At 37.4% G+C, this 23527-nt stretch overlaps 1 protein-coding gene across 15 annotated transcripts in view; it reads left to right on the forward strand.

The window, feature by feature from the left end:
- Window positions 1-23527, forward strand: part of mbnl1 (muscleblind-like splicing regulator 1) — a 120347-nt gene that overhangs the window by 29196 nt on the left and 67624 nt on the right. For 3 of the 15 annotated variants that reach the window (XM_022679221.2, XM_022679228.2, XM_049476821.1), the window contains exons 1-2: window positions 144-521; window positions 15139-15899. In XM_022679221.2, coding sequence (XP_022534942.2) covers window positions 15726-15899 — 174 coding nt within the window. In that variant the 5' untranslated portion in view covers window positions 144-521; window positions 15139-15725. The other 12 variants (XM_022679230.2, XM_022679231.2, XM_022679222.2 and 9 more) reach the window with 10 other exon arrangements.

Here is a 23527-nt window from a genome sequence, read left to right on the forward strand (position 1 = left end):
TCTTTTTTTTTTTTCATTTTCTTTACTTTTCTTTCCTTCAGTGTTTTTTTTATATCCTTCCAGCTGCTGCTTCCTGGTTGGGTGCTGGTGGGCGGGGATATGCTGGCGTGTGATTGGCTGCTGGGCTGGATGCTCTGCACCTCTGTACTGCTGTGCTGTTAGACTGCTGCTGCTGTTGCTGCTGCTTATGCTATAGCTCTCTCTCTCTGTCTCTCTCTCTCTTTTACTCTCGCGCTCTGCTGAGACACTTGGATCTCTCGCACGCGCGCACACTCTCTCTCACACTCTCACAGTCTAGGCTGCTCTCCCTCTCTCTCTCTCTCTCTCTCTCTCTCTCTTTCTGAGAATGGTCCAGCCGGTGCCTGGGGCTCTGCTGTCGCGGCCTGCCGCCTGCATCTGATCACGATCACACGCACACACACACACTCTCACACACACACACACACACACACACACACACACACACACACACACACACACACACACACAGAGCCGGCTCGCAGGGAAACACAATGTGAGAGGTAAGGATTTCCTTTATTTTGTCCTCCTCTCTCCAGCTGCCGAGCTGTTTTCAGTTTTCCTACAGAAGAACCTTCTGTCAGTGCAGTGTGTGTGTGTGTGTGTGTGTGTGGTGGGTAGGAGGGAATGAGGTGGTGGGAGCTGTGTTTAGATTGTCAGGGTTCACTGTGACTTATAGTTTGTTATGTCTTGGTGTCTCTACACACGCACACACACACACACACACACACACACACACACACACACACACACACAGTAATACACACACACACTTAGAGTTTCCTCCCTTGGTAAACAGGTCACTTTGCCGTGTCCGCACTAGTATAGAAGTATCACCCCACACAGGCACGTGTGTATGTGTGTCAGTAGGAATGTGTGTGTGTGTGTGTGTGTGTGTGTGTGTGTGTGTTTATCAGGAAGCAGGCTGAAGGCGTGACCCAAGTTCTGTTTCCCTCCGTGCCCTGTTAAAGTCAGAGGCTGTGACTGCTGCTGGCTGATAGCAGGTACTGAGAAAAAGCTGTATGATAGTGCGATCTTTAGTAAATGTGTAATAACAACATTTAAAAGTAAGTAAACAAGTATTTTTTTACAGTTCAAGTAAGAAATAACAATAAAAGAGCTACTTTTTAGTAAATGCATAAGAAATTCTTATAAACAAATATTTTTAGTAACTTAGAAGCTAAGAAATTTCAAAATAACTTTGGTTAAGTTATTTAACAAGTAAGGAAATAAGTAAGACATTAACAAACATGAATAAGACAAAATAAAATAAAGGAATGCATTTTGTGGTAGCTATATAATAAAATATTTTAAACAAATATGTTTTTATTAGATGAAATAAGAAAGCCCTAATGAACACATCATTTTTTTAAGGAAAATAAAGGAAATGGGTACCACTTTAAAATAAGACTACCTTTATATATATACCTCTATAAATGGTATACATACTGTTACTATTATATTATTTATAAAAATACCTATTGTTTTCGTATGTATTATTTATTTACAAAAAAAATATTAGAGCTCCAAAAAAATTTACTAACAAAACAAAGTTTTCTAACTTTATATAATGTTTATTAAATGTTTATTACTTAGGTACAAGTATTTTTTTATAGACTTTTGTTTTATTTTCCCAAAAACTTATGTACTGCTCACTAGTTTAAAAACATTTATTACTTAATTACTTAATTAGTACATTTTCTGGTACCACTTTAAAATAAGACTACCTTTATAAAGGGTCTATAAATGTTTTACAATTATTTTATTAATGGTTAATAATTAGGTTGTAAAGGCCTTAAAAATCATTAATAATCAGTTATAACACATACATAGAAAGGGCAACAGTATAGATGGCTGTGGGTTCACTATTTGGCAAACAACAGGTCATTGTTACCCTTTCTACGTATGTATTATAACTGATTATTAATTATTTTTAAGGCATTTACAACCTAATTAGTAACCATTAATAAACTAATTGTAAACCATTCATAAACCCTTTATAAAGGTAGTCTTATTTTAAAGTGGTACCAGAAAATGTACTAATTAAGTAATTAAGTAATACATGTTTTAAACTAGTGAGCAGTACATAAGTTAAACTTTTAAAGTATGTTTTTAGGAAAATAAAACAAAAGTCTATAAAAATACTTTTACCTAAGTAATAAACATTAAATAAACATTATATAAAGTAATAAAAGTTTGTTTTTATTAGTAAAATTTTTAGAAGCTCTAATATTTATTTTGGAAACATAATAAATATGAAAACAATAGGTATTTTTTATAAAAATATAATAGTAATAGTATGTTGTATATAGTCATTTCTATAATAATAAGTAATAATTAGTATGTTTTAAGTAATTAAGAAAGAAAACCTAATAAACAGCAGAAAAGTTTTTTTTTGTAGCTAGGTAATAAATACTTAAAATATATAATTAAAATAATAATATTTTAGTAAGAAATACTATCAAACAATTACTTTTTTTTTTTTTTTTTTGGAAATAAACCAAAATTGTGTACTCTAAGGGAACACTTTAAAATTGATTTATACACTGCCACCCATGACATTTGGCATGTAAGTGTATTTTCAAGTTTGATCAGCAGTAGTTGGAATTAACTTTTTTTTTTTAACGCAGTACGCAAATTTCGAACTAATGCCATCTTTCTTTTTTGAGTTTTTTATATTTTTATATGCTCATATTTTTGTATGTGTTATTTAGGGGTAGACAAATTATTGTTTAAGCAACAGTGATATAATCATTTAACACATTTCCAATATTTCAACATCCATAATTTTACAGCCTCTGTTACTGAGACACATCTATTACAGGGGCGTTACAAAGAAAAAATTAAATTTTTTGTAGGCGCAGATATCTGTTCCTGGCATTCTTGGCATGTTTTTTTTTTATTTATAGGTATGTTGTAAATATATATATATATATATATATATATATATATATATATATATATATATATATATATATATGTATGTATATGTATGTATATGTATGTATATATGAGATCAGCGTTTCCCAGGAATACATTAGATAATCTTGAAGATTGTGTATTTGTATATATGGTTAACTACGTGTAGTGGATGTTGTAGGCTGTAAGAGCAAGCATTGTTTTCTGAGGTGTTTTCTACACTGTGCTATACTGTTCATTCTATGGCATTTTTTTTCCTTTGTCTATTTTAAGGAGTATTTCAAATCTACAATTGAATTAACTTTAGGTTTTAAATGAATCAAAAAAGTTTGGCCAACTAATTCAAATGGTTCTTTCTCTCAGTTTCTTTTTCTCCCTCTCTTTTATTTTTTCGCCATGTGCGTCTGTTTTTTTTTGCATACGCTCCATGTGCCGTTGTAGCCGCAAACTCCCCGCCCCCTGAAATGTAAATTATGCGTGACACGTTGAACTGCCGTTTCCTAATATGGGGTAGTGCAGGGTTTCACTAGAGCAGTAGGACCCTGCCAGCAGTTCCAGGATTCTGCTGTGTGAGTGAGTGAGCGAGGAAGAGAGAGAGAGAGAGAGAGAGAGAGGGTGGGAGTGTGTGTTTGTGTATATGTGTGTGTGTCAGTGAGGATAGAGAGAGAAAGAAAGAATGAGAGAGAGAGCGTGCAACATTAGAAGAAGCTAGAGAGAGAGAGACAGAGAGAGAGAGAGATGTCGACACAAGGTTTTTTTTACTTCTTCTGCTGTTTGAATCTATCGCTCCTCTCAACAGAAGCCATGTAAGTACACTCTGCTAAAGCCTAAACACACACGCACACACACACACACACACACACACGCATTGACACGAGGGGCGTGCATGAATAGAGTTTAGGAGCTCTGCAGTAACACCGCCTTGTGAGGGAAACTGAAAGCTGGCAGACTCTCTTCATGAGGGGCCTGTGTTCCTGTGTTGGCCTATTTCACTCAATTCTCACTATCGCATTTTATCATTCAGTGTAAATCTTGGTATTTAGCATGGCTGTATTATAAAATATCCAGTAACTGTGCTGTACATTGAATAGTTAGTTGTTTTGGAGTGAACAGGGCAAGTGTTGTGCCTAAAATGTTTAGTAAAAGCTATTTACAAAGGGGTTTACGAAGTTGTGTACGTCTTATTGGTGCATGGTGCATAGTTTGTAACTTAATGATATATTCTGTAGCTATTCTATAAAGTATGGCTGGACAGAAACTCAGTTTTAAAGTAGACATACTACACCTCTTTTTACAAAAGTTAGAATAGAATAGGTCTATGTTCTATAATACAAAACATGTTTATGAAGTTCTTTGCACAAAATTACCCTCACATAATAAGATCTCACATCTCTATTCTTTCAGAATTAGCCTTTTAAGGGCTCTGTCACTTTAATGCAATCCAGCTGTTGCCTGGCCATTCTCCATGTTTGTGCTGAGTGTTTAACACATGTCAATGTTGGCTTGTGCTAAGTGGCAAAAACAAATAAAATAAAAACTCATTATTATCTTCTGACTTGAAACGGACAGTAGGTACAGATCCCTCCTTCAGAAGAAGTTTACAGGCTAATCCTAATGTACAGAGTATTTTCTGAGGTTCTTAAACTAAATGATTGAAATGGCATTTCTTCAACTGATCTATTTGAAATAAGCTGTAAGCCATAATCATCAACAATAAAAGAAATAGGTGCTTAAAATAGATCACTTTGTGTGTAATACATCTATATAATATATGAGTTTCACTTTTTGTGAACTGAATTACTGAAGTCAAGTAACTTTTCCCCATACTCGGGTCATGCTTTCAGCCCGCTTGAACATTGATCTTTTATTCTATAAACTACAAACAACATTTCTCCCAAATTCCTCATTATTTGCATAAATAATAAAAATAAATAACAAAAAGATGCAGTGCTTTCAGTCCTCAAGTAATGCAAAGAAAACAATCTTTTTATTCACAGTTTTCATGCATCTCCTCCACCAGTCTTACACACTGCTTTTGGATAACTTTATGCCTTTACTCCTGGGACAAGAATTCAAGCAGTTCAGCTTGGTTTGATGGCTTGTGATCATCCATCTTCCTCTTAATATTATACATCTTTATATCATTATTATTGTAAAAATACCCTGAAATATCCTGATATTATTGTTGGACCATATTGCAGAGCCCTTATGTCTGATTTGAAGTTTATGAGTTAAAATAATATTTAATAGCAGCAGCAGTATAAAGATTATAGGCCAGAACTACTGTGTTTGTGTGTGTATGTGTTGTGCGCCATGTTTTAAAAATGAGGAGTGGTGTAAGTGAGCATATGTGGGTGTGTGTCTGTGTGTGTTGCACACTTTACAGAGGAAAGTGAAAGTCATGAGGAAGTTTTATCACATGCTGGTGGAGGGAGAGGCAGCGTGAGCACCTCTCTACTTCAGCTCTGAAGGTTTTACACACTTTTTTACTTTTTTAAAGGCAGGTTTACTCATTCTGTCTGTGTTTGGACAGGAAGCCAATGTTAAAGAGCTGCAGGTAGGAGAGACTGGCTTTAATATGCATGAGTTTAAGGCCTGGAGGATAACGTATGTCTCAGGCTGTTAAGAGCTGAATTTGAGTTACATTTATTTGTTTAATTATTATGTAGAGTTTTAATAATAACTTTAATCAAAACACAAATGTATCAGAAGCTAAACTCTGTTTTACTATATTACTGAATAAACACTATATACTTATATGTGAGTTCTGCACTCCTGAGTGTGACGAACTGAAATATGGACCCGCGTATGACTGTGCAGTCGCGTTTTAGAGAGTCGGGCGTTGTGCTGTGACCGTTGTGGCGCGTTCTCTCCTGATAACCTAAACAAACAGGGGCTGTTGTGTCTTGTGTGTGTGTGTATGTGTGCATTGTGATGTTATGCACGTATTAATTGCATTGTAATAAGAGTGTGTATTTGTTGTTAGGGTTGAGTTGGGATTCTGCGGGTTGTTGTGTTTAAAATAATGCAGCATAGATTATTTTAGTCACTCAGTCACTCGGTTTATCGGGAGTTTGCCGCAGCTACTGACTGCCAGTCTTTCTTTATTCTGTTCTTTTCTCTCTTTTTTTTCTTTAGCTTTTTATTCTTTCTTGCCTGCTTTACTGCTGCATGTGAAATGTGTGGGAGGGTGAATGCAGGTGTGTGTGTGTGTGTGTGTGTGTGTGTGTGTGTGTGTGTGTGGAGTGCCAGATATTGGCTGCAGCTAAGAACTGTCCATAATCTTTGAGGTGGTTCATTATGATATTGATTTACCTGCAAAAGAAAAGGTCATTATTAGTCTGTAAATTATAATAAATAAATAAATATAGCACACCTCAGTTTGAAAAAAATTGATACCTTAATGATACGATAGTTAGAATTCAGTACTAATATCCAAACAACAATTTTTTCGATAACTTTTTCAAAATTGTACCTAAAATTCTTTAATTTTACCAGTCAGGTTGTAAGGAGCAGTAAAGCCACTCTGCTAAAGTACAGCATTATACAGGAGTTTCAGTTTAGTTCTCCAGCACCGAGACTGGAGTAGCATTAGCATTAGCCGCTAACCGAGCTAAGTTCTAGCTATTTTGCTGTTCAGAGGTGAGTATTATCTTTCTATATCCTGCTGCTAATCCCGGCTAGCAATGCTAGAGCAGTATTAGCATTACCCGCTAACCCGCTAGCTCTTTAGCCATTCAAAGGCGAGTATATCAGACTGTAGTCTGCGTGTTTCCTGTGTTAAAACAAGCTATCTGGGAACCACTAGCTTAAAGTACCCTGACTAACCTGAACACTCAGGGTTCCTCAGTGTAGTGCTGTCGGGCAGCGTTAGCTTAGCTTAGATTTACAGGTCTCGCCACTCAGAGGTAAGACCTGCTGAATTAGAAAGAAAACAACATGGCAACACCCCTGTTCCTTACTAGTGTCTCATAATTTGCCTTATAATCTATTGTATGAAAACAGACCAAAAAATAGACGTTTGTTAATAGTGTGCCTTATAATCTGGTGTTCCTTATATTGTGAAAAATACAAGAACCAAAAATACAAAAATTTATCATTATTCTCACACAACATATTTATTTAGTATTTATTTAATCTCATTCTCATACTGTCACCATGAGAGGCTTCCATACTTTAGGATCTTGTTGGAACAAGAACAATGAGCATATGTGTGGTGCTTTATTAAGAGCAAAAAATAAAAGGATTAAATTAACTGCTTAAACTCCAAATATTGCTGGATGCAGTTTAGTTTTTAGAGTTCTTTTTAAAAACATCAGTATTAGATTGGCCAAATTAAATTATATTTGTGTCCGTGGTGTTAATCACTTAAAAAATCATTTAAATCATGATTTTTTTTTATGCTGCTAATTTCCTGTATGTTATGTTAGCTACTTTAGTCGATGTCAGTTAGATGTTAGCTACTCTGGTATAAACCAGCAAGATGTTATGTACTCCAGCTGATGTCAGCTAGATGTTAGTTACTCTAATCAATGTCAGTTATATGTTAGTTACTCTAGCTTATGTCAGCAAGATGAGTTTCAGTTAGATGTTAGTTAATCTAGCTAATATTACCTAGATGTTAGTAAATCGGTCAATATCAATTAGATGTTAGGTTCTCATGTTAGTGAGATGTTAATAACTTTAATCAATGTCAGTTAGATGTTAGATACTCTAGCTGATATAAGCTAAATGTTAGCTACTCTAGCTGATGTCAACTAAATGTTACCTACTCTAGCTTGTGTCAGCAAGATATTAGACACTCCAGTCAGTGTCAGTTAGATATTAGCTTATACTCTAGCTTATGTCAGCAAAATGTTAATTACTCTAGTCAATGTCATTTAGATGTTAGATACTCTAGCGGATATTAGCTAGATGTTAGTTACTCCAGTTAATGTCAGTTAGATGTTAGATACTCTAGCTGATATTAGCTAAATGTTAGCTACTCTAGCTTATGTCAGCGAGATGTTAATTACTCTAGCCGATATTAGCTCAATGTTAGCTACTCTAGCTTATGTCAGCGAGATGTTAATTACTCTAGCCGATATTAGCTCAATGTTAGCTAATCTAGTTTATGTCAACGAGATGTTAGTTACTCTAGTCAATCTCAGTTAGATGTTAACTACTCTAGCCGATATTAGCTCAATGTTAGCTAATCTAGATTATGTCAACGAGATGTTAGATACTCCAGTCAATGTCAGTCAGATGTTAGATAATCTAGCCGATATTAGTTCAATGTTTGCTGATCTAGCTTATGTCAACGAGATGTTAGATACTAAAGTCAATGTCAGTCTGGTATTAGAGACTCTAGCCGATATTAGCTAAATGTTAGCCTGTCTAGCTTATGTCAGTCAGTGAAATATTGGATAATCTAGTCAATGTTAGATGTTAGCTACTCTAGCTGATGTTATCTAAATGTTAGCAACTCTGGCTAATGTTATTTAGATGTTAGCTACTAGGACCTCTATTTTATTTAGTATTTTTTTTGGACATCAAAATACTATCATTACATTCAAACCTATACAGTTATAAAATAAAGTTAGAAGTGTGTATGTGTTCCCGAATCTGCACATCCTCATACAAGGATGACAAACATGCAGCCTCATCACAGTGCTGCTGTGTCTTCCATTGTCTCATCCTTTAATGAAATCAGCTGAAGTATGTCTGCAATCTGTGCCACACGCGCTTCCAAACACACATAAACATTTCAGTCTTATAGGTTAGATAAGAAATGGAACCGTGGCTGTCCAGTCTACGCCATTAGCGCTATCTGTTTTTTATTACGAATCGACGCCAAACACAACCTGAATGAGTATTATCTTCATCCTTGGCTTCAAAAGTGTGACCATGGTAACAGCAGTATTTCTAACCCACTCCCCCCTGTTGAGACTGTCGTCACCTACACGTGTGAGTCAAATGCTAAAGTGTTTCACTTGGAATAACAACGGTAATGGCTGCCCACGCACCTTTACCTCCACACTCGTTGCCTTGAGCCCACCACCACCACAGCGGTAGCTGCAGAAGCTTCAATTAGCTCGCTTTATCAATCGCAGAGATGATGCTGAACTCAAGTGCTGCAGTCAGATGTGGTCGGATAAGCCAAAACATGCTCAGATGTTATTATGACAGTTATCTTTGTCTAAACGTCCGATGGATGCTGCACTGAACAAATTAAATATACTATTGTGGTCCTAGTAGCTAGCCTTGTAGCTGACATCTGGCTGACATCAGCTAACATGTTCATGACCTTAACTAGAGTAGTTAACATCTAGATAACATCAGCTAGGGTAGCAAAAATCTAGCTGATATCAACTAGAGTTCATGACATCTAAGTTACACCAATTATAGTACCTTACATCTAGCTGACACCCCCCCAACCCCCCCCCCCGAGTATCTAAAATAAAGGCAGTAGTTAGCATCTAGATGACATCGACTAGAGTAGCTCACATCCAACTGATATCAACTAAAGTAGTTAACATCTAGCCAACATCAACTAGAGTTGCTAACATCTAGCTGACATCAGCCTGAGTAGCTAAAATTAGAGTGGTTAACATCTAGCTAACATCAGCTTGAGTAGCTAACATTTTGTTGACATCACATAGAGTACATAAGCTAAAGTAGCTAACATCTAGATGACATCAAGTAGAGTAGTTAACATCTAGCTAACATCAATTAAGTGTAGCTTACATCTAGATGACATAAATTAGAATAGTTAACATCGAGATAGCATCAGCTAGAGTAAATAACATCTAGCTGACATCAACCTGAGTAGCTAAAATTAGAGTAGTTAACATCTAGATAAATTAGAGTAGTTAACATCTAGCTAACATCAGCTAGAGTAGCTAACCATTTTGCCTTTCAAAGGTGAGTATTATAGGACTGTAATCTGCTTGTGTACCATGGTAAAACAAGCTATGTTTGACAAACTGCTAGCTAATATCACCCTGGCTTACTGTAACACTCAGGGTTCCTCAGTCTAACGCTGTCAGGTGCTATTTACTGTTAGCCGTTAATGCTGATGCTGCTGCACCCAGCCTTAGTGGAAATCTGGAAACCTAAGCTTACTGTAAATAAATGGAAGCACTTTTCTCAAATAAACAGGAGTTTTCAGGAGAGAAATCTGTGTAGATTAACATCCAGCACCCGTTTAACTTTAGAAGATTTTTTTATTTTTTTTAAGAATTACAGTTTGTGTTTACTTACCTTAGCTTTACTTAACTGTTAACTTAACCCCTGTTCCTTACTTTTGTCGCATAAAATGCGCCTTATGTATAAAAATAGACCTGTAAATAGACGTTTATTGATAGTGCGCCTTATATTCCAGTGCAACTTATAGTAAGAAAAATACAGTAGTTAATGTCTAGCTGACATCAATACATCAATCTAAACCTAATTTACTATTATGTAACATTAACCAATGAACATTTAAGAAAGAATTCATCTTTACCATGTGAGGCAGTAATTCATATAAATTTGTGAATTTATTATTATTATTATTTTTTTTTTCAATTTTCAACATTGTTATCTTTCACCATCATGGAAATACATTTTGCATTTAGGGCTAAAGGTTTGGCCATCATATTTTTAAATATGACCAAACATTTCTGATGTAGTTTTTCCATTGTTTTTGCAATTAGGGCCAAAGTATTTAGTATTTAGTATTCAGTATTTGTGAGGTAGATAAGTAGATAGAGAAAGAAATCACAGTAGCATTGCTCATTGCTATGCCAGTGTCTCTGTCAGTCTGACAAACAGATTTTTGGCTTTTTTGTCTCAACAGCAACACAAAAACAATACACCTATATTACTCTTTATTACAGTGTCCTGAAATACCCTTCCCTCTCTCTCTCTCTCTCTCTCTCTCTCTCTCTGTATTCATCTATCTCTCTCTCTTTCTCTCTCTCTATCTCTCTCTCGCCCATGCCAGATCTGCTTTGTCGCAGCACATTTCATAGCAGTGATGCAAATCAGAATCTCCGTGTCTAGACATGATTGTTCTTTAATCATCACAGTAATGATGATTCCTCTGAACGAACAGAGAGAGAGAGTGACACTGCATGGCACACACAGAGTATTATGGTCTGTGTAGATATTGATATGGATGTTATGTACTGTATATGTAGGTGACATGCAGCTGTTGTAAAATGTCCTGTAATATTTTAATATGAGAGATGGAACATGGAATATGATGAACATGTGATATAACTGGCATTTGTTTTAAATTTAATGACTTATTATTTTTTTTGGCTGAATAATAAATGATATCAGCTAGAGTAATCTAATATCTAGTTAACATCAGCTAGAGTATCTAACATCTAAATGACATCATCTATAGTAGCTAACATCTAGCGGACATCAGCTATAGTAGCAAAGATCTAGCTGACATCAGCAAGAGAAGCTAACATCTAAATGATATATATAGTAGTTAACATCTAGCTGACATCTGTTAGAGTAGCTAACATCTAAATGACATCATCTATATAATAGCTAACATCTAAATGACATCATATATACTAGCTAACATCTAGCTGACATCAGCATAATAATCTAACATCTGAATGACATCATCTATATAATAGCTAAAATCTTGCTGACATCAGCTAGAGTAGCTAACATCTAAATGACATCATCTATATAATAGCTAAAATCTTGCTGACATCAGCTAGAGTAGATAACATCTAAATGACATCATCTATATAATAGCTAACATCTAAATGACATCATATATACTAGCTAACATCTAGCTGACATCAGCTAGAGTAGCTAACATCTAAATGGCATGATCTATAATAGCTAACATCTAAATGACATTATCTATATAATAGCTAACATCTAGCTGACATCAGCTAGAGTAGGTAACATCTAAATGACATCATCTATATAATAGCTAACATCTAAATGACATCATCTATATAATAGCTAACATCTAAATGACATCATGTATAGTAGCTAACATCTAGCTGACGTCATCTATAGTAGCTAACTGCTAGAAAATATGTAACCGTATCTGACTCAAACTTAACCAGAACTGCTGTAGAATGTGAAAAATGACTAAATGAAACCTTGTCAAATAAACTACAGTTTAAAAGTGTTTATTGAACTTTTCTTGCAATCGCCAGATTAATAAAATGAGGTTTTGATTACCAAATATTCTAGACATCTCTTATTATGGTTTAAGCAGTGGCGTAATAAATGGCAATAATTTCTGGGACATTATATCATCCAATAGAAATGCTCATTGCGACAAACCTAGGTATTGGGACACTGACTCACACAGGGTATTTTGTTACTGACTTCTGGTCAGAATAGAGAATAGCCCACCATAGAATATAGAGAAGTGATAAACTGGTAAAGTGTTGAACTGGAATCAGCTCTGTCAGACTGAGGGTCCCAGTTCAGCCCAGTCCTGCCCACAGCTTTCACTTCCTGCCCGTCGTCTCTCTTATCACTCCTCCTGTTTAAGTTCCAAAGGTTCATTCCATCAACCTATTGGAAGTCATCTGAGGTGAATGATTGGCATTCTATGATTGACCTCATTTTCCCCCTCTGTTTGTGTGTGTGTGTGCCTGCGTGTGTGTGTGTGTTTGGTGGTTCTGAGGTTTTGTAGCCTCCAACTGTGATAAATCTCGTTGACATTTTCAGGGAAAACACCACATTTTAAAGACATTTAATAGTTGTAATAATACCAGTAGCTCTCTCTCTCTCGTTTTGTTTTCTCTTTTTTTATTCATCTTTCATTCTTAATTTCTGCTCTTTATCTTCATCTTTCTCTCTCTGTCTCTCTCTCTGTCACACACACTCAGTTCTCTCTTTTCTCTCCATCTCCCGCTTTCTCTCTCTTTCTCTCTCTCGTCTTCTTTTCTTGTTTTTTCTCTCTCCATCTGTTTTTCATTCTGTTTTCTTTTTTCTAGTCTTTCTCTCTGTTTTTATCTTTATTTCCCTCTCTCTCTGGTCCTCTTTTCTCATTTGTTCTGTCCATCTCTCTCTCTTTTATTCTGTTTTCTCTTTTTTATCTACACCTCTCTCTGTCTCTCTCTCTCTCTCTGTCACACACTTTTTTTTCTCACTCTCTTGATCCATTTCTCTCTCTCTCTCTCTCTCTGTCACACACGTTTCTCTTTTCTCTCACTCTCTTGATCCATCTCTCTCTCTCTATCTCTCTCTCTCTCTCTCTCTCTCTCTCTCTCTCTCTCTCTCCTGGAACATGGCCCAGAATATTGTTGCAACACCGCTCGCTCTGATTGGCTGACTGGGGTCGTGCAACACTTCTGAGAAAGGGGAAATGACCACGCTTGCCCGCTCTCTACTTCCTCCCCCCAAACACACACACACACACACACACACTCTCACCCTCTCTCTCTCCCATTCTCTCTCTTTCTCCCTCCCTCTCTCTCTCTCTCTCTCTCTCCCCCTTTTCCTCTATCTTGCTCTCTTTAAATAGATTTGCCATGGCATGCTGCTGAGTGCTCTGCTGTAAGTGATATGTTGTTTGATTTGATTTTCCAGAGCCTGGGCTGAAGCTGTTGAATCTGTAAAGGGCTGCTTTGTGCAGGTCATGTGTGTGTGTGTGTGTGTGTGTGTGTGTGTGTGTGTGAGAGAGAGAGAGAGAAGTGGAGAGAAAGAGTGAGAGGGAAGAATGCGTTTGACAGAATGCTTTATTTGCTCTAGCTGACGGTGTTGTGTAGACTGTGGTGCATTTTTGGCATTTTTGAGTGTGTGAAGAGTTTGTGCAGCTGGTCAGAGACAGAGCGAGAGTGAGAGAGGTAGAGAAACACAGAGAGAGCGAGAGAGAGAGAGAGTGAGAGTATAGGAAGAGACAGAGTCAAAGTGAGTCACTGGGAAGTGTTTAGAGTGAGAGTCAAAGAGAGAGTAAAACATCAGAGAGGAAGAGTGAACGAGATAGAATGCGACAGTGACAGAAAGTGAGTGAGAGTCAGATAGAAAAGAGTTAGAGAGACAGAGTGAAAAAGTGAGAGAAAGAGTGAGAGCCAAGGAGAGTAAAAGAGTGAGAATTAAAAAGCAATAAAACAATAAAAGCAAGAGTGAATAGAGAGCAAATTTAGATAGAGGAGAAAGGGCATACTGAAAGAAAAAGAGAAAAAATTGGAGTCAAAACTGTAAGGAAAAAGAATAAGTGCGAGCATCAAAGTGAGATGAAAATGAGTCAGAGTTAGATTCAAAGAGAGTAAAGGGGTCAAAAGTGAAAAACGAATCAGAGTCAAAAAGTCAGATTCAACGAGAGCTAATTGGTCAAAAAGTGAAAATAGTCAGAGAGAGAGAGAGAGTCAGAAAGTGGGGTAAAAAGGGTCAAAGTGAGAGTCAGAGAAAATCAAGGAGTTAAAAAATTAGAAATAAAGCAAGAATGAGAGTCAGAGTCCAAAAGTGAGACAAAACAAATCAAATAAATTTAAGTGGTCAAAATTTGAAAAATAGTCAAATAGAGAGAGTTGGAAACTGAAATGAAAAAAAAAAAGAGTCAAAGTGAGAGTCATGCAGACAAAAAGGGATTCAAAGACAGTCAAAATGAGAATGAGAAAATAATTCAAAGTAAGACTTAAACAGAGAGTCAGAAATAAAAATAATCAAAGGGAGAGTGAGAAAGGCATTGTTTTGCTTTTTCTAATGTTGGGCTCACTTTATAAAATATCATTTAATTCCTTGCTAAAAAAAAAAAAAAAGCCATTTTGTTTTTTTCCCTCTGCTGTTAAACATGGTGGCGGGTCATTTTTTGATCACACTGGTGTTGAAAAGCCTGTTTTGGAATTGAGAGCTGTTGGCTCATCAGCATAATAGTAAAGTCTGGTTGTTGGATGATCACCCCACCTCGTCCCCAACAACCCAACTCATCCCAAAAGTACTGGATGGAGCTCCATCATTCCAGAGAACACAGTTCCACTGCTCCACAGTTCAGTACTTTAGTACTAATGGTGGTACTTTTCCTCTACATGGACCAGACAAGATTGAGTGTGTAATGAGTAGGTGTGTGTGCATTAGCACATCTGTGTCAGAAGATAAATCATTAGCATTCATTAGACGGGATGGGCACAAACATTTGGACATGGTGTCTAAAAGTCTGTGGACAAAAGATGACTAAATGTAGTCACTATATGTGAGTGAGTCACAGATTTAATTATGATTCTCTCTCTTTTTTCTTTTTTATAGGTGGGTACTGAAGGTAGTGCCCTCTCTTGCTGCAGCTTGGACCCGCTTCTAGTGCCACTCCCTGCTTTTCTGCCAGCTTGCTGCCCGAAGCCAGGCCAGGAGCCTTCGACCCCAGACCCCACCACCCCTTAGTGACCCCGGTCCACCCCGCCCCACCTCTAACGCAGCACCACCAGCTACAGAGCTACCGTTCTCCAGAAGAGCCCCAGCAGAGCGTGATCAGGCCGCAGCGTCCACAGTCGGAGTGTTCTTGCTGTGTGTTGAAGGACGAGGGGAAAAACAGCCCACAGAAATCTTTGGAGCAGACTTTTTTGTTTTCTTTTCGGCTGCCTGGGAATTTCCTAGCACTTCCGCACCTCTCTGCCTCAACCCCACACACACATACACACTCGCACCATGCAATAGTACCACACTCCATGCTGGTTGTTTAAAGGAGAGAGAGTTCAACAAAGACGTCCCAAACAGTTAAGGACACGAAGTTGGTCCTCCTGACCTTGGATAAAACATACACACACACAGACATACACCCAAAAGAACACACACATTAGCAGTTAGCTTACTGCTAAGGGCAGCTTTCTGCGGTGGCCATGGCAATGAGCATGGCGCACATCCGAGACCCGAAGTGGCTGACGCTGGAGGTGTGCCGCGAGTTCCAGAGGGGGACGTGCTCGCGCTCGGACGTGGAGTGCAAATTCGCCCACCCGGCCAAAAGCTGCCAGGTGGAGAACGGCCGAGTCATCGCCTGCTTCGACTCGCTAAAGGTAAGAGGAGGAGGCTGCTGCTGTTTTTTTTTTTTTTTTTTTTTTTTCGCTGCAGGGCGAGAGAGGAGACGAGAGAATGCAGCAGAGAGAGACAGAGAGAGAAAGAAAAGAGAGAGAGAGAGCGAAACAGAGGCAGAGAGAAGAAGAGGTGCAGTAAGAGTGAGAGAGAATCACAGAGAATCAGCAAAAGACAGAGAGAGAGAGAGATGCAGTAAAAGAAAAAGAGAGAGACAAAGAGATTGAGAGGTGTAAAAAGATAATAAAAAAGAGATTCAGTAAAAGAAAGAGGGAATTAGCAACTTCCTGTACTGCCCTATACTACCCTATACCACCCTGTTCTCCCAATATTACCCTTTATTCCCTGTACTACCCTGTAATACCCTATACTGACCTATTCTGCCATGTACTACCCTGTTCTCCCATATTACTCTATACTACCCTATATTTCCTACACTTCCCTATACTGACCTATACTCTCTGTCCTACTCACAATGCTATCCTGGACTTTCTATACTACCCTTTACTACCCATGACTGTCCTGTTCCCTATACATCCCCATACGACCCTGTATGCCAAGTAGTACCCTATGTTCCAGTGAACTTCCCTATAATTCTCTATATTACCCTGTACTACCTTTAATTCACTATACTACCCTATACTACTCTATACTACCCTATGCTGCATTTAAATACCCTGCCTCCTATATTCCTTATAGTACCCTATACTACCATAATGCAGCAGAGAGAAATAATGAGAGAGAGAATCAATAAAAGTCTGACACTGCACTATACTACACTATATTTTCTATACCTCCCTATATTTTCCTTACTAAGCTACACCTTCATTACCATATACTAACCTATACTCTTTACTACTCCCTATACTATCTTGTACTTCCTGTATTACCCATTGCTACCCTGGACTGCCCTATACTACTCTATACTCCTTGTATTTCCTATGCATCCCCATACTAGCCTGTATGCCTGTTACTACCCTATATTCCAGTGAACTACCTTATAATTGACTATGCTACCCTATGCTATGCTACACTACCCTATGCTTCCTTTATATCCCCATATTTTCCATACTAAACTACACATATATTACCATATACTACTCTCTTTACTACTTTCCATACTATCCTGTACTTCCTATAATACCCTTTACTACCCTGGACTGCCCTATACTACTCTATACTTCCTATATTCCCTATACATCCCCATACTACCCTGTACTACAGTATATTCAAGTGAACTACCCTATGATTTACTATACTACATTATAATATGCTATACTGCCCTATGCTACTGTTAAATCCCTATACTTGCCTTTAATACCCTAATTAATATATTCCCTATAATACCCTATACTGCCATAAGGCAGCAAAGAGAACGAAAGAGAGAGAGAGAGAGAGAGAGAGAGAGAGAGAGAGAGAAAGAAAGGAAGTGGCACAAAGAGGAAGAGGTTCAATAAGAGTGAAAATAAAAATCAGCATAAAACAGACACTTCTCTACTTCCCTATCCTATTCTCCCCATATTACCCAATGCTTCTGTCCTATACTACCCTATAGTACCCTACACAGTCCAATGCGTCCTCTACTATCACATACTATGCTATACTACAATACACCTATGCTAACTAATACTCCCTATATTATCCTATACATCCTCATACTTCCCTGTATGCCATATAGTACCCTATATTCCAGTAAACTACTTTGTAATTAAGTATACTACCCTATACTGTTCTACTATACTACCATGTACTAGCTTTAACTTCCTACACTCCCCTATAATATCCTGTACTACAATTTGCTTGTTAGGCTACACAATATTTCTTATAGTACCCAGTACTACATATATATTACCTATAATAATCTATTCTATACTCCTTATAGGCCCTTCTTCTTCTATATATTCCCTATAATATTCCCTATAATATAAGAAGCAATTGCAATTTTTTATCAGATGGCCTGGTTATTGATGAGCATTGACTGGAAGTATCAGGTGCTGTAAATATGGCTATGGCAGCTTTGTCAAGGTTGTTTTAGATATAGAAAGATCTGGTGTGTTTGTGATCTCAGGTGTGGGGTAAACATTGTTGGGATGAGAAATTGCCCGCCTTGATCTGTGTTTTTGAACTGCAGACAACAAAAAAGCCTTGAAAAGACTGTAAAAGACTGTAAAGATGGTTCTGCTCTAAGATATGCTTGATTTAATGCCACTTCTAATCACGGTAGTTCAGTTTTATAACTGTAGTGGTTGGAAACACAACTTATTTCACATTTTATTATATCGAAATTTCAAAATTGTTCTTATCTGTTGTGAAACATTTGAATGAAACTGTGCTAAAGAGAGTTAGAGGTGTAGTTAAACAGATGAAAAGAGTGAGAGAGGGAGTTCTGAGACGCAGTAAAAGAGATAAAGATTCAGTGAAAGAAAGAGAGAGATTCAATGCGAGAGTGATGGAAAAGGGGAGTCAGCAAATAACAGGGAGATAGAGAATCAGTAAAAGGGAGAGATTCAATAAAGGAAAGAGGGAGAAAAGAGACAAAGTAGTGAAAGTGCAATAAAGACACAGTCAAAGAGAGAAAAAGAGATTAAGAGACAGGGTGAAAGATGCCTAAAGAGAGAGAGAGAGAGATACAGAGAATAAATACAGGAGGTAGAGAAAGACAAAAAGGGAGAGAGAGAAAGCGAGAGGCAAGAGTGAGATACAGTCAAAGAATAGAGAAAGAGTGAGAGAAAGATGCTGAAGGATTGTGAGGGAAAGAGTGACAAATTAAGAGTGAGAGATGCAGTGACGGATGAAGGTGAATGAAGACGTGAGAGCACGAGCGCTGAAAGGTGAAAGATTGAGAGTGAGAAATGTAATAAGAGAAAGAGACAGAATGATATACACCAATCAAACATAAAAAATCTATACCAATTATCCATGTATTCAGCTCCACTGACCTGAGAACAGTCCACCCATGGTGTTAGAAGGTGACCAAAAGAAACTTTGCAGCAACAGATGAGCTTCCGTATCTAACTTCTTCACATCTACAAGGTGAAGCCACTAATAGAGATAAGATGATCTAATACAGCAGAGGACAGTAACTAAAGAGACAAAGCGTTTAAAAACTCCAGCAGCACTGCTGTATCTAATCCGCTCATAGTACCATCACAACACACATGATATATCGTCTAAGCATCGTTATCTCGTTGTGCGCATGCACAATAGTCACATCGCAGGATGTGTGATGTCACTTAAGGCAATTAAATAAAACAGGTCATGTTGCAATGTTTTGATTCTTGACACAAGAAGTAGATACACAGCACTGTCTCTGTGTCTGTGTGAGTGACAAGCTGCTGCTTCCTGAGAACCTAGAGGGGAAGGGGGAAGCAAGGGGGAGGGGGGGAAGTTGTAAATAAGAGGTAACCGCATGGCCTCCCTCCACATGGTTGGGCCCGTGCTTGTAAACACACGTGTCGAAAGCTGTGCACCTCAGTCCAGCACAGTTTTGCAGCGCAGATATTTCCTGTTACAGCTGAATTCACGCTTTTAATCCCAGAAAAAACACTCTTATTTACCTTTTATAAAGCCATTTAAATGATGATTAAAGGGCCGTCATGTCATGATACTAATAATGCACTCCATATATATCTTCATGTGTCCAGGATTAAAGTAAAATAAATGATACTGGACAGATATCATCTGTCTCTAGTAGATATATAAGGGAAAATTGAGAACAGATTGAAATTTTCTTTTGCTAAAAAGAGAAAGAATTAAGACCCATGAGAATGTTAGCTAGCTAGCTAGCTACTGAGACAAGTTACTAGCATTTTTTATGCTTGTTATGAATAAAATAAACATTAAAACTACACTTTAACCTTTTTACTTATTTATTTTGTAAATTGTGACCAAAGATATATAACTGTGGAGTGCTAAAGTTTAGCAAGCTAGCTGCTGCTTAACTAGTTAACTTTAGGGCTTTATCGCATGTCTTCAGAAAGGGGACAGGTGTTGCATTAATTCATTATTATTGTCCATTTCTTAATTCCTCTGTGATGGGGAGCTGAAATTAGCTTTTGTTAGCTTTTATTTTCTTTTATTTTTCTGTTCCTAAAATGCTAGTCACTTGTCTCAGTAGCTAGCTAGCTAGTTCAATTTCCCATTACACCTTAAGGTATTTAAGGCGGAATAGCATGAAATTAGCTTTTATTAGCTTTAATTTCCTTTTATTTTTTCAATTCACCTAAATTACTGTAGCCACTGCTGTCCATTGCACCATTTAAGGTGGAATGGGAAATTTAGCTAGCTAGCTACTGAGACAAACGACTAGCAATGTTTATGCTAGTCTGTTGCACACAAATCAGAGGGGTAGGGCTAAGTGGTAGAGCCAAGGGGTGAAATGGAATTGGGTCTTAGTCACAGTGATACAGGAGGAGAATGGTCAGTGAGGTTTGTTTTGACCACATGTTTGTGATATTCGTCACCTCCCTGCGCTAAACCCCGGAGCTAGTGCTGTTAAAGCCTGGATACACTGAGCTCATTTTCCATTAGCCTGATGATCCCCAGTTTGTGGTGTAAACGCTGCTGAGATCTCAGTCTTAGAGGATTAGTGAGGACAGTGGGCCAGATTCATGAATCTCAGCGAGAACTGCACTTCCCGGTACAAAATATTAATATTAATACCAAGTGCTGCACGGTAAATACGTGCTTTACTCACTCACAGTCACTCAGTGTACACTCAGTACTCGGTGTACAGACCTCGCCTTACTGCTGCGGTATTTCTACACTGTAGGAATGCGCTGAATGTTTGGCAGACGAGCATATTCAGCAATAATTGGCAAAAAAAGCCCTTTCTGTATTCAGCCGAATAATTAAAATAGCTAAATAAATGTACATTAAATTGGGCTGAGTGACTAAGTATGTAAGGGGGCCGACAAAGAGCTGACCAATGATAGGTTTACATACATTTGTACACTCTACTTGCATGAATTAAGTGAAAATTCTTAAATCCCTATTTTAGCGACCTTGAGCGGCTTGGAGAGTTGAGCTAGCGGCATTAGCAGCGCTTTTGACTGGGCTTGGAGAATCTGGCTTGCAGCATTAGCAAAGTGCTAGCTTTTAGCTTTTAGCATCAAGTGACCCAATGTTGTTGTCAATACACATCTAACAGCTAAAGTTAATTTAAACTGAAAGCAATAAACATACAGCTTGAAGCTACATTATCCTACCATTTAGGCTATATAACAACAGTTTACCACAAACTGAATGTTTTTAGCCATTTTTCTACATCGCTTATGGCAAAACATGGCAATAGCTGAAGATTCATGGTTCACACCATTGTTGAGTGTGGACTTGCTTCTACTTTCTCCTATCACAGCCTCACTTCAATTAAAAATGATGGCCGCGTGGAAAAAGCCTTTTGAATTACTGCATGTCAGTGTGTCTATGCTTTTACAACAACAGTAAAAGTATGCTTGTACTAATTTTCTTAATTAATTATGGCTGTGTTTTGGGCGTAACATGAAATAAACCAATCAGCATATCACTTGCCAATCCCTTTAAGAGCCAGGGGTGCTAGTATTTTAAAGGCGCAGCGCCACTGAGCTTCTCAGCAGAGGAAAACAATCTGCGTTGCCAAGATAGCAATGAACGTCTGATGGTTGGCTGTTGACTTGATTTGGAACGAAGACAGAGAAAGCTAGAAACATGTACATTTTATTCATATGTAATCTACTGTGAATTTCTGTGTCTCTATATGGTTTTGATTTAATACATTGCTGTCAAACAGTACCAGTGTGTGTTTTTATACACAGTGATGGATGTTACATTAAGAATGTTATTTTTAACTGTATAATGTATTTAGTTTAATCTCAGCTTCTCTCCCCTATCTTTTTCCATCCTGTATTCATCATTTCAAATTAAAAGCACTCTGCAGGGTTTGTAATTGCAATTTCACGGTGTTTCATTAAATTGTGAAGCTGCAACGGCAGTAATTTTGTAGCAGGGGGACCACCACTGAGTAGTGAGCTTGTAAAGTGTTAAACAAAACAAAATATTTTATTAAGCATTTAGGTGCTCTTATCTGGGGTGTTAATAACTTGCAGTTTCTGAGTCTGGTAACTGTAATGAACTTGTGTAACTAGTTGTGCAACAGAGGTATCTCTTGTGCTTTCTTTCCTAATGAGTGCCAGTTTTATCTCAATGTTTTTGATGTACTTGAGGATACTTTCAAAGTTCTTGAAATGTTTCAGATTGACTGACCTTCATTTCTTACAGTATTTTTTCTTATTTTTAATCATATGGATTAGAAGATTACTCAAAAAGGGCTATTCACTGTATACAACTGCTAAAATATATGTGTATGTATACATTCTGTTAGTCCTGATGCTGTCAATCTGTCTGCTCCGGACTCTGATCTTGTCAAGACTCTTATCGAGACACATTTCCTAGCATGCACTAGCATACACTCACTAGAACTCTCTAACACTACTGATCACATGATGCTACAGTATGCCTGCTCTCCGAGCTACTAATTATTCTCATCTGTTGTATTGTGTACAGCTTTGGAAAAAATGAAGAGACCACTTCAGTGTCTGAATCAGTTTCTCTGATTTTGCTATTTATAGGTATATGGGCAAAAGTATTGGGACACAATCACTGAAAATAGATGTTCATCCCACTGCCACAGCCAGACACAATTCACACTGCAGTTTATTAAGCAGCTTAAAGGACTGACCTACAAGGACTGGCTGCATCTTCCCATACTTAACACTGATTGGAGTTTGTAGGTAGGCGTGCGTTGGACAGTCACACTTTGTCAATTCGGCAAGTTGTCTTTGCAGGTGTTGTGCTGAATTCTCTCTCTTTCTCTGCCAAAATCTGACTCCCTTTGAGTGCACATTCAAAAAAACTTACCTAATTTGGCTAAGAACAAGTTTGGCATTGGAAGCAAATAGCTGTTTGTTTCGACACCTAGCTTTTTCCAGCATTCCTTAAACATGAAGCACTGTTGCAAGTGACTCCAGCATATTTCTGATGACACCTTCAGTTACTCAACTAAAATTTAGGTGTGATAGAAGGAATGTTGTGCTTTCTATGAGTATTATAAGCACTCTCTTATTGTCTGTTTAACCATTTCAAACCCTACATCCATTACAATGGACATAATGTATTTTATTTTTATTTTAAATGAAATGTATTTTAAAATGTTTTGTTGCACAAACCCTATTTAAGAGCTGTTGTCCATCAGAATAGACCATGAACCAGCCAATAAACAAGTTTATAAACCAATGAAACAGTAACTTGGCCCCGCCCACTGCACTGAAAAAACAGTAGCACTAGAGCCATTGAGGCAAAGTAACTAATTTTTACTAATTGATTTAGAACACATTTAAATCATGTTTTTTACTGTTTCTTCCAATGGAAATAACAAAAAAAAAACGATTAAATATTTAACCTAATTGGATTTATTTGCTTATTTAAATTTTATAGTATATATATATATATATAAATTTTTTCATCACTGGAGATAATTCAGGTCTGAGAGGGTTAAGGGAGGTGATAATAGTTATTTGATAGTGCTGATTTGAATTTATTACCTGACCACATTATCAAAAACCTAAAAATCCAGACT

This window comes from Astyanax mexicanus, chromosome 4, assembly GCF_023375975.1.
Source record: "Astyanax mexicanus isolate ESR-SI-001 chromosome 4, AstMex3_surface, whole genome shotgun sequence".
Lineage (NCBI taxonomy): Eukaryota > Metazoa > Chordata > Actinopteri > Characiformes > Acestrorhamphidae > Astyanax > Astyanax mexicanus.